At 49.4% G+C, this 12500-nt stretch overlaps 1 protein-coding gene across 1 annotated transcript in view; it reads right to left on the bottom strand.

Annotated features, from left to right (window-relative positions):
- The window catches only part of LOC121845484 (leucine-rich repeat-containing G-protein coupled receptor 5-like), a gene marked incomplete at its 5' end in the record, with an annotated part of 92168 nt that extends 85729 nt beyond the window's left edge, over positions 1–6439 (bottom strand). Inside the window, 1 exon segment of the mRNA XM_042316949.1 lies at positions 6368–6439. Within this exon segment, the coding sequence (XP_042172883.1) occupies positions 6368–6439 (72 nt within the window).
- Between the last annotated feature and the right edge of the window lie 6061 nt (positions 6440–12500).

Below are 12500 nucleotides of genomic sequence, written 5' to 3'. Positions count from 1 at the left end.
TCTCCCTCCGACACTCCCTCCAACCCTCCGACTCTCCCTCCGACTCCCCCTCCGACCCTCTCTCCGACCCTCCCTCCGCCACTCTGACTCTCCCTCCGACCCCCTGACTCTCCCTCCGACCCCCTAACTCTCCCTCCAACCATCTGATTCTCCCTCCGACTCTCCCTCCGACCCTCCGACTCTCCCTCCAACCCTCCGACTCTCCCTCCAACCCTCCGACTCTCCCTCCAACCCTCCGACTCTCCCTCCAACCCTCCGACTCTCCCTTCGCTCCGGAGACAACATTTAGGAAACAAAATGCCCAAAAGGATCTGTCCCTTAAATCTTACTGAAGACCACTGTTACTGAAGACTACTGTTACTGAAGACCACTGTTACTGAAGACCACTGTTACTGAAGACTACTGTTACTGAAGACCACTGTTACTGAAGACTACTTTTACTGAAGACTAATGTTACTGAAGCCCACTGTTACTGAAGACTACTGTTACTGAAGACCACTGTTACTGAAGACCACTGTTACTGAAGACTACTGTTACTGAAGACTACTGTTACTGAAGACCACTGTTACTGAAGACGACTGTTACTGAAGACCACTGTTACTGAAGACTACTGTTACTGAAGCCCACTGTTACTGAAGACTACTGTTACTGAAGACCACTGTTACTGAAGACTACTGTTACTGAAGACTACTTTTACTGAAGACTACTGTTACTGAAGACCACTGTTACTGAAGACGACTGTTACTGAAGACCACTGTTACTGAAGACTACTGTTACTGAAGACCACTGTTACTGAAGACCACTGTTACTGAAGACCACTGTTACTGAAGACTACTCTTATTGAAGACCACTGTTACTGAAGACCACTGTTACTAAAGACTACTGTTACTGAAGACTACTCTTATTGAAGATCACTGTTACTGAAGACTACTCTTACTGAAGGACCCTATTCCCTTGATAGTGCACTGCTTTAGGCCAGAGCCCTATAGTTCCATCTAGGACCCAGCCACTCTGTCTGTACAACACACATTCAGACCTGTTGAGGTAACAACAGCTGCTCTGTTCTCCCTGCCAACCTGCTCTGAGCGAGACAGAAGTAGTATGGGACAATGCTTATTAATGAATGTGATCTTAGACTGATAATCCACATGCGTTTGGAGGGGAAGAGAGAGGAGGAGAAAGGAGAGAGGAGGAGGAGGAGGAAGGAGAGGAGGAGAGAAGGGAGAGAGGCGGGGAAAGGAGAGAGGAGGGGAAAGGAGAGAGGAGGGGAAAGGAGAGGAGGAGAGAGAAGGGAGAGAGGTGGGGAAAGGAGAGAGGAGGGGAAAGGAGAGAGGAGGAGGGAGAGGAGGAGGAGAAAGGAGAGAGGAGGAGGAAGGAGAGGAGGAGAGAAGGGAGAGAGGCGGGGAAAGGAGAGGAGGAGGGGGAAGGAGAGGGGAGAGGGAGGGAACGGAGAGAGGAGGGGAAAGGAGAGAGGGGGAAAGGAGAGAGGAAGGAGGAGGAGGGGAGAGGAGGAGGAAGGAGAGAGGATGAGGAAGGAGAGGGGAGGGGAGGAGGAAAGAGAGAGGAGGAGAAAGGAGAGTAGGAGGGATGGAGAGAGGAGGGGGGGAAGAGAGGAAGGGGAAGGAGAGAGGAGGAGGAAGGAGAGAGGAGGAGGAAGGAGAGAGGAGGGATGGAGAGGAGGGGGGGGAGAGAGGAGGAGGAAGGAGAGAGGGGGAGGAAGGAGAGGGGGAGGAAGGAGAGAGGAGGAGGAGGAAGGAGAGAGGAGGAGAAAGGAGGAGAGAGGAGGGGAAGGAGAGGGGAGGAGGAAGGAGAGAGGAGGGGGAAGGAGAGAGGAGGGGAAAGAAGAGAGGAGGAGGAAGGAGAGAGGAGGAGGAAGGAGAGAGGAGGGGGAAGGAGAGAGGAGGAGGAAGGAGAGAGGAGGAGGAAGGAGAGGAGGAGGAAGGAGAGAGGAGGAGGAAGGAGAGAGGAGGAGAAAGGAGAGAGGAGGAGGAAGGAGAGAGGAGGAGAAAGGAGAGAGGAGGGGGGGAAGGAGAGAGGCGGAGGAAGGAGAGGAGGAGGAAGGAGAGAGGAGGAGAAAGGAGAGAGGAGGGGAAAGGAGAGAGGAGGAGGAAGGAGAGAGGAGGAAGGAGAGAGGAGGGGGAAGGAGAGAGGCGGAGGAAGGAGAGGGAGGAGGAAGGAGAGAGGAGGAGAAGGAGAGAGGAGAGGAGAAAGGAGAGAGGAGGAGGAAGGAGAGAGGAGGAGGAAGGAGAGGAGGAGGAAGGAGAGAGGAGGAGAAAGGAGAGAGGAGGAGAAAGGAGAGAGGAGGAGAAAGGAGAGAGGAGGAGGAAGGAGAGAGGCGGAGGAAGGTAAAGATAAGAGAAGGGACTCCAGTGAAAGACAATCTGCATTCAGTTCTCCTTCCCCCTCCTCTCCTTCCTATCTCCTTCTCATCTCCCCTCTTCTTCGTCTCTTCTTTCTCCGCTGATCAAAGGTAAGGCTCTCTCTATGGGCCCACATTGATTTAGACTCTCCATTCCAACTCTCTCTGTACCAATCCACCCCATTTTACACACACACACATGCGCGCGCGCACACACGCACACACACGAACAAACGCAAACGCACGAACACACAAGCTAACACACCTCTCCCACCCCTCCAACCCCATCAGTCCCCGTTTCATATGGTAATTAAAAGTCCAGGCCACTTATGGAGAGACGGAGAGAGTAGGAGCCTGATAAAAAACACAGTAATTGTTGCTGAAACCGAAAGTGGAGATGGCCTCTAGTTGCCTGGAGATTTCTTTAAAGGAAGAAGGAAAAGGTCAAGGATAGACAGGGGATGGAGAGACAGAGAGAAGAAAGGGAGAGAGAGAGAAGAAAGATAGAGAGAGAGGAGAGAGAGAGAGGAGAGAGAGAGAGGAGAGAGAGAGAAAGAGAGAGAGAAGAAAGATAGAGAGAGAAAGACAGAGGGAGAGGAGAGAGAGAGAAAGAGAGAGAGAAGAAAGATAGAGAAAGACAGAGGGAGAGAGAGAGAGAGAGAGACAGAGAGGAGAGAGAGAGAGAGAGAGAGAGAGAGAGAAAGAGAGCGAGAGAGAGAGAGAGAGAGAGCAGAGCGAGAGAGAGAGAGAGAGAGAGAGAGAGAGAGAGAGAGGCAGAGAGAGAGACAGAGCGAGGGGAGAGACAGAGCAGGAGGAGAGAGAGAGAGAGAGAGAGAGAGAGAGAGAGAGAGAGAGAAAGAGAGATAGACAGAGAGACAGAGCGAGAGAGAATTAGGATCTGTATAAAAATAGTTATAGAACCCATTGCCCTTTATGGTTGTGAGGTCTGGGGTCCGCTCAGCAACCAAGAATTCACAAAATGGGACAAACACCAAATTGAGACTCTGCATGAAGAATTCTACAAAAGTGTCCTCTGTGTACAACATAACACACCAAATAATGCATGCAGAGCCGAATTAGGCCGATACCTGCTAATTATCCAAATCCAGAAAAGAGCCGTTATATTCTACAACCACCTAAAAGGAAGTGATTCCCAAACCTTCCATAACAAAGCCATCACCTACAGAGAGATGGATCTGGTGATGAGTCCCCAACCAAGCTGGTCCTGGGGCTCTGTTCACAAACACAGACAGGTCGACCGATTAATCGGAATGGCCGATTATTTAGGGCCGATTTCAAGCTTTCATAACAATCGGAAATCTGTATTTTGGATACCGATTTGGCCGATTTTTTATTTAATATTTTATTAAGAACACATTCTTACTTTCAATGACGGCCTTGGAACGGTGGGGTAACTGCCTCGTTCAGCGACAGATTTTTACCTTGTCAGCTCGGGGGATTCAATCTTGCAACCTTACAGTTAATTAGTCCAACGCTCTAACCACCTGATTTCATTGCACTCCACGAGGAGACTGCCTGTTACGCGAATGCAGTAAGCCAAGGTAAGTTGCTAGCTAGCATTAAACTTAAAAAAACAATCAATCATAATCACTAGTTAACTACACATGGTTGATGATATGACTAGTTTATCTAGCGTGTCCTTCGTTGCATATAATCGATGCAGTGCGTATCGTTGCTCCAATGTGTACCTAACCATAAACATCAATGCCTTTCTTAAAATCAATACACAGAAGTATATATTTTTAAACCTGCATATTTAGCTAAAAGAAATCCATGTTAGCAGGCAATGTGAAATGGTGTCACTTCTCTTGCGTTCATTGCACACAGAGTCAGTGTATATGCAACAGTTTGGGCCGCCTGGCTCATTGCGAACTAATTTGCCAGAATTTTACGTAATTATGACATAACATTGAAGGTTGTGCAAAGTATCAGGAATATTTAGACTGCCAACCGTTAGATAAAATACAGAACGGTTCCGTATGTCACTGAAAGAATAAACATCTTGTTTTCGAGATGATAGTTTCCGGATTCGACCATATTAATGACCTACGGCTCGTATTTCTGTGTGTTATTATGTTGTAACTAAGTGTATGATTTGATAGAGCAGTCTGACTGAGCGATGGTAGGCAGCAGCAGGCTCGTAATCATTCATTCAAACAGCCCTTTCGTGTGTTTGACAGCAGCTGTTTATGACTTCAAGCCTATCAACTTCTGAGATTAGGCTGGTGTAACGATGTGATGTGAAATGGCTAGCTAGTTAGCGGGATGCGCGCTAACAGCGTTTCAAATGTCACTCGCTCTGAGACTTGGAGTGGTTGTTCCCCTTGCTCTGCATGGGTAACGCTGCTTCGAGGGTGGCTGTTGTCGTTGTGTTTCTGGTTCGAGCCCAAGGTAGGAGCGAGGAGAGGGACGGAAGCTATACTGTTACACTGGCATTCAATAGTCAAAGGTATATGAAATTCAAATGGTATAGAGAGAAATAGTCCTATAATTCCTATAATAACTACAACCTAAAACTTCTTACCTGGGAAGACTCATATTAAAAGGAACCACCAGCTTTCATATGTTCTCATGTTCTGAGCAAGGAACTAAAACGTTAGCTTTCTTACATAGCACATATTGCACTTTTACTTTCTTCTCCAACACTTTGTTTTTGCATTATTTAAACCAAATTGAACATGTTTCATTATTTTTTTGAGGCTAAATTGATTTTATTGATGTATTATATTAAGTTAAAATAAGTGTTCATTCAGTATTGTTGTAATTGTCATTATTACAAATACTTTTTATTATTATTTTTAAATGGGCCGATTAATCGGTATCAGCTTTTTTCCAATAATCGGTCCTCCAAAAATAATCGGTATCGTGTGTTGAAAAATCATAATCAGGTGGAGCGACCTCTCACAATTAGACCCAACCAAATCATGAGAAAACAAAAAGATAATTACTTGACACATTAGATAGAATTAACAAAAAACTGAGCAAACTAGAATGCTATTTGTCCCTAAACAGAGAGTACACAGTGGCACCTGACCACTGTGACTGACCCAAACTTAAGGACAGCTTTGACTATGTACAGACTCAGTGAGCATAGCCTTGCTATTGAGAAAGGCCGCCGTAGACAGACCTGGGCCTCAAGAGAAGACAGGCTATGTGCTCACTGCCCACAAAATGAGGTGGAAACTGAGCTGCACTTCATAACCTCCTGCCAAATGTATGACCATATTAGAGACACATATTTTTCTCCGATTACACAGACCCACAAAGAATTACCACAGTGTGTAATCACAGCAGCACGATTTGTGACCACAACAAAAGGTCAACCAGTGAAGAACAACTAACTAAATAAACTAACTAAATAACTACTAACTAACTAACTAAATACAAACCATATTTACGTGTATTTATTTTCCATTTTGTACTTTAACTATTTGCACATCATTACAACACTGTATATACTGTAGACATAATATGACATATGAAATGTCTTTATTCTTTTGCAAACTTTGTGAGTGTAATATTTACTGTTCATTTTTTATTGTTTATTTCACTTGCGTTGGCAATGTTAACATATGTTTCCCATGCCAATAAAGCCCTTAAATTGAATTAAGAGAGAGAGAGAGAAAGAGGGAGAGAGAGAGAGAGAGAGAAAGAGGAGAGAGAGAGAGAGAGAGAGAAAGAGGGAGAGAGAGAGAAAGAGGGAGAGAGAGAGAGAAAGAGGGAGAGAGAGAGAGAGAGAAAGAGGGAGAGAGAGAGAAAGAGGGAGAGAGAGAGAGAAAGAGGGAGAGAGAGAGAAAAGAGGGAGAGAGAGAGAGAAAAGAGGGAGAGAGAGAGAGAGAAAGAGGGAGAGAGAGAGAAAGATATAGAGCGAGAGAGAGAAGGAGAAAGGGGAGAGTGAGAAGAGAGAGGCTCATTCCTATTGAAAAAAAGCTTCTTTAATTTCGACCAGGCAGCAGCGATGGTAGAGGAGGGAGAAGATCGACTCACAGAGACTGGAGGTTCCTGAGGTTCTGAAGGGCTTCGCCCGGAACCCGTCGTAGCTGGTTGTTCTGAAGCATCCTGCATGGGAATATAAAACGCAAGAGATTGTCAGGGCAGGGGAAGAAAAACTGATGACACTGCGCACCTGAAAGGCTCTCTATGACTTAGACAACATCTATCAGAGAGAGGTGACACTGACACAGACCCTTTACAATCTATCAGAGAGGTGACACTGACACAGACCCTTTACAATCTATCAGAGAGAGGTGACACTGACACAGACCCTTTACAATCTATCAGAGAGAGGTGACACTGACACAGAACACAGACCCTTTACAATCTATCAGAGAGAGGTGACACAGACACAGACCCTTTACAATCTATCAGAGAGAGGTGACACTGACACAGAACACAGACCCTTTACAATCTAACAGAGAGAGGTGACACAGACACAGAACACAGACCCTTTACAATCTATCAGAGAGAGGTGACACTGACACAGAACACAGACCCTTTACAATCTATCAGAGAGAGGTGACACTGACACAGAACACAGACCCTTTACAATCTAACAGAGAGAGGTGACACAGAACACAGACCCTTTACAATCTATCAGAGAGAGGTGACACTGACACAGAACACAGACCCTTTACAATCTATCAGAGAGAGGTGACACTGACACAGACCCTTTACAATCTAACAGAGAGAGGTGACACTGACACAGAACACAGACCCTTTACAATCTATCAGAGAGAGGTGACACAGAACAGTTGTAGGGTAGACTGTGTGTTTATATAGCCTGTAGTTGTAGGGTAGACTGTGTATTTATATAGCCTGTAGACTGTGTATTTATATAGTCTGTAGACTGTGTATTTATATAGTCTGTTGACTGTGTATTTATATAGTCTGTAGCTGTAGGGTAGACTGTGTATTTATATAGCCTGTAGCTGTAGGGTAGACTGTGTATTTATATAGTCTGTAGCTGTAGGGTAGACTGTGTATTTATATAGTCTGTAGCTGTAGGGTAGACTGTATTTATATAGACTGTAGACTGTGTATGTATATAGTCTGTAGACTGTGTATTTATATAGTCTGCAGACTGTGTATTTATATAGCCTGTAGCTGTAGGGTAGACTGTGTATTTATATAGCCTGTAGCTGTAGGGTAGACTGTGTATTTATATAGTCTGTAGACTGTGTATTTATATAGCCTGTGGCTGTAGGGTAGACTGTGTATTTATATAGTCTGTAGCTGTAGGGTAGACTGTGTATTTATATAGTCTGTAGCTGTAAGGTAGACTGTGTATTTATATAGCCTGTAGCTGTAGGGTAGACTGTGTATTTATATAGTCTGTAGACTGTGTATTTATATAGCCTGTAGCTGTAGGGTAGACTGTGTATTTATATAGTCTGTAGACTGTGTATTTATAGCTGTAGGGTAGACTGTGTATTTATATAGTCTGTAGCTGTATTTATATAGTCTGTAGCTGTAGGGTAGACTGTGTATTTATATAGTCTGTAGCTGTAGGGTAGACTGTGTATTTATATAGTCTGCAGACTGTAGCTGTAGGGTAGACTGTGTATTTATATAGCCTGTAGCTGTAGACTGTGTATTTATATAGCCTGTGGCTGTAGGGTAGACTGTGTATTTATATAGTCTGTAGACTGTGTAGCCTGTGGCTGTAGGGTAGACTGTGTATTTATATAGCCTGTAGCTGTAGGGTGTCACGCCCCTGGTCAAAGTATTTTGTGTTTATCTTTATGTATTTGGTCAGGCCAGGTGTGGCATGGGGTTTTGTAATTGTGGTGTGTTTGTCTTGGGGTTTTGGTGGTGGTATTGGGATTGTAGCTTAGTGGGTTGTCTAGGCAAGGTCTATGGTTGTCTGAGTGGTTCTCAATCAGAGGCAGGTGCTGGTCGCAGTCTCTGATTGGGAACCATTTAGGGCAGCCACATTCTTTGAGTTTGTCGTGGGTGATTGTCCTTAGTGTCCTATGTGTATCGTTGTTAGTTTGCACCAGATAGGCTGTTTCGGTTTCGTTTATTGTTTTTGTAAGTTCGTGTTTTTGTTATATTAAACATGGATCGCAATCGACACGCTGCAGTTTGGTCCGACTCTCTTTCATCACCACTAGAAAACCGTTACAGAATCACCCACCACCAACGGACCAAGCGGCGTGTCAACAGGCAGGAGCAGCCGAAAAGGAGATGCTCACCAAGGATTTCTGGTCATGGGAGGAGATCTTCGACGGGAGAGGACCCTGGGCTAAACCAGGGGAGTGTAGCCGCCCAAAGGAGCAACAGGAGAAGAGGCAACAGAGGCAGCAGCAGCAGGAGCAGCAGCAGCTACAGTGGGAGAGGTTGCACCACCTGGAGTTATGGACATGGGAGGAGGAATTGGACGGTAAAGGACCCTGGAATGAGCCTGGAAGATTATTGTCGCCCCAAAGCCGAGCTGGAGGCAGCAAAAGCAGAGAGGCGGCATTATGAGGAGCTAGCACGGCAGAGCGGATGGAAGCCCGAGAGTCAGCCCCAAAATTTCTTGGGGGGCTTACAGGAGTATGGCTATGCCAGGTAGGAGACCTGCGCAAACTCCCTGTGCTTACCGGGGGCTGGAGAGACCGGGCAGGCACCGTGTTATGCTGTGGAGCGCACGGTGTCTCCAGTGCGGGTGCACAGCCCGGTTCGGTATATTCCAGCTCCTCGTATCGGCCGGGCTAGAGTGGGCATCGAGCCAGGTAAGGTTGGGCAGGCTCGGTGCTCAAGAGCTCCAGTGCGCCTGCACGGTCCGGTCTATCCAGTACCACCTCCACACCCCAGCCCTCCGGTAGCAGCTCCCCGCACCAGGCTTCCTGTGCGTGTCCTCGATCCAGTACCACCAGTTCCAGCACCACGCACCAGGCCTTCAGTGTGCCTCGCCTGTTCAGCGCAGCCAGCGCTTTTCTCCTCCTGCGCTGCTGGAGTCTCCCGCCTGTTTAACGCAGCCAGAGCCTTCCTCCTCTACAGCGCTGCCGGAGCCTCCCGCCTGTTCAGCGCAGCCAGAGCCTTTCTCCTCTACAGCGCTGCCGGAGCCTCCCGCCTGTTCAGCGCAGCCAGAGCCTCCTCCTCTCCAGCGCTGCCGGAGCCTCCGCCTGTTTAGCGCAGCCAGAGCTGCTCATCTCCAGCGCTGCCGGAGTCTCACGCCTGTTTAGCGCAGTCAGAGCTTTCCTCCGACACAGCGCTGCCGGAGTCTTCCGCCTGTTCAGCGCAGCCAGAGCTTCCTCTGCCAGTCTGCATGAGTCTCCCCGCCTGTTCAGCGCAGCCAGAGCTGCCAGTCTGCATGAAGCAGCCAGAGCTGTCAGTCTGCATGGAGCAGTCAGAGCTGTCAGTCTGCATGGAGCAGTCAGAGCTGTCAGTCTGCATGGAGCAGTCAGAGCTGTCAGTCTGCATGGAGCAGCCAGAGCTGTCAGTCTACATGAAGCAGCCCGAGCTGCCAGTCTGCATGAAGCAGCCAGTCTACATGGAGCAGCCAGAGCTGTCAGTCTACATGAAGCAGCCCGAGCTGCCAGTCTGCATGAAGCAGCCAGTCTACATGGAGCAGCCAGAGCTGTCAGTCCGCATGGAGCAGCCAGAGCTGTCAGTCCGCATGGAGCAGCCAGAGCTGTCAGTCTGCATGGAGCAGCCAGAGCTGTCAGTCCGCATGGAGCAGCCAGAGCTGTCAGTCTACAGGAAGCAGCCCGAGCTGCCAGTCTGCATGAAGCAGCCAGTCTACATAGAGCAGCCAGAGCTGCCAGTCTGCATGAAGCAGCCAGAGCTGTCAGTCTGCATGGAGCAGTCAGAGCTGTCAGTCTGCATGGAGGAGCCAGAGCTGTCAGTCTACATGAAGCAGCCCGAGCTGCCAGTCTGCATGAAGCAGCCAGTCTACATGGAGCAGCCAGAGCTGTCAGTCTACATGAAGCAGCCCGGGAGCTGCCAGTCTGCATGAAGCAGCCAGTCTACATGGAGCAGCCAGAGCTGTCAGTCCGCATGGAGCAGCCAGAGCTGTCAGTCCGCATGGAGCAGCCAGAGCTGTCAGTCTGCATGGAGCAGCCAGAGCTGTCAGTCCGCATGGGAGCAGCCAGAGCTGTCAGTCTACAGGAAGCAGCCGAGCTGCCAGTCTGCATGAAGCAGCCAGTCTACATAGAGCAGCCAGAGCTGCCAGTCTGCATGAAGCAGCCAGAGCTGTCAGTCTGCATGGAGCAGTCAGAGCTGTCAGTCTGCATGGAGGAGCCAGAGCTGTCAGTCTACATGAAGCAGCCCGAGCTGCCAGTCTGCATGAAGCAGTCAGTCTACATGGAGCAGCCAGAGCTGTCAGTCCGCATGGAGCAGCCAGAGCTGTCAGTCTACATGAAGCAGCCAGTCTACATGGAGCAGCCAGAGCTGTCAGTATGCATGAAGCAGCCAGAGCTGTCAGTCTGCATGGAGCAGCCAGTCTGCATGGAGCAGCCAGTCTGCACGGAGCTGTCAGTCTGCACGGAGCTGTCAGTCGGCACGGAGCTGTCAGTCTGTAAGGAGCTGTCAGTCTGCAAGGAGCTGCCAGTCTGCAAGGAGCTGCCAGTCAGCACGGAGCCGCCAGAGCGGTCAGTCTGTAAGAAGCCGCCAGAGCTGTCAGCCTATATGGAGCAGCTAGTGCCGCCAGTCTGCCCAGCGCCGCCAGTGCCCCCCAGTCTGCCCAGCATCGCCAGTCTGCCCAGCGCCATCAGTCTGCCCAGCATCGCCAGTCTGCCCAGCATCGCCAGTCTGCCCAGCATCGCCAGTCTGCCCAGCATCGCCAGTCTGCCCAGCATCGCCAGTCTGCCCAGCATCGCCAGTCTGCCCAGCACCGCCAGTCTGCCCAGCACCGCCAGTCTGCCCAGCGTCGCCAGTCTGCCCAGCGTCGCCAGTCTGCCCGGCGCCGCCAGTCTGCCCGGCGCCGCCAGTCTGCCCGGCGCCGCCGGTCTGCCCAGCATCGCCAGTCTGCCAGACTCTTCCAGATCTGCCAGTCAGCCAGACTCTTCCAGATCTGCCAGTCAACCAGACTCTTCCAGATCTGCCAGTCAACCAGACTCTTCCAGATCTGCCAGTCAACCAGACTCTTCCAGATCTGCCAGTCAACCAGACTCTTCCAGATCTGCCAGTCAACCAGACTCTTCCAGATCTGCCAGTCAACCAGACTCTTCCAGATCTGCCAGTCAACCAGACTCTTCCAGATCTGCCAGTCAGCCAGGATCTGCCAGTCAGCCAGGATCTGCTGAAACCACCAGCCAGCCAGGAGCTGGTAGATCTATCTACCTGCCTGAGCTTCCTCTCACTCCTGAGCTTCCTCTCACTCCTGAGCTTCCTCTCACTCCTGAGCTTCCTCTCACTCCTGAGCTTCCTCTCACTCCTGAGCTTTCTCTCACTCCTGAGCTTTCTCTCACTCCTGAGCTTTCTCTCACTCCTGAGCTTTCTCACTCCCGAGCTTCCCCTCAGTCCCGAGCTGCCTCGGTCCCGAGCTGTCCTTCAGTCCCGATCTGTTCCTCAGTCCAGTGGGGTTCTGGGTGAGGACTACTAGGCCATGGTCGGCGGCGAGGGTGGACTATCCAGGGACGAAGGGAGAGGGGACTAAGACATTAAAGGAGTGGGGTCCACGTCCCCGCGCCGGAGCCGCCACCATGGACAGACGCCCACCCGGACCCTCCCTATTGTTTTGAGGTGCGTTCGGGAGTCCGCACCTTAGGGGGGGGTTCTGTCACGCCCTGGTCAAAGTATTTTGTGTTTATCTTTATGTATTTGGTCAGGCCAGGGTGTGGCATGGGGTTTTTGTAATTGTGGTGTGTTTGTCTTGGGGTTTTGGTGGTGGTATTGGGATTGTAGCTTAGTGGGTTGTCTAGCAAGGTCTATGGTTGTCTGGAGTGGTTCTCAATCAGAGGCAGGTGCTTATCGTTGTCTCTGATTGGGAACCATATTTAGGCAGCCATATTCTTTGAGTTTGTCGTGGGTGATTGTCCTTAGTGTCCTATGTGTACTCGTTGTTAGTTTGCACCAGATAGGCTGTTTCGGTTTCGTTTATTGTTTTTTTTGTAAGTTCGTGTTTCTTTTTGTTATATTAAACATGGATCGCAATCGACACGCTGCAGTTTGGTCCGACTCTCCTTCATCACCA

Source organism: Oncorhynchus tshawytscha, unplaced genomic scaffold (assembly GCF_018296145.1).
Source record: "Oncorhynchus tshawytscha isolate Ot180627B unplaced genomic scaffold, Otsh_v2.0 Un_contig_4380_pilon_pilon, whole genome shotgun sequence".
Lineage (NCBI taxonomy): Eukaryota > Metazoa > Chordata > Actinopteri > Salmoniformes > Salmonidae > Oncorhynchus > Oncorhynchus tshawytscha.
Note: the sequence above shows the minus strand (reverse complement) of the source record. Positions and strands in the feature narration are given on the sequence as shown.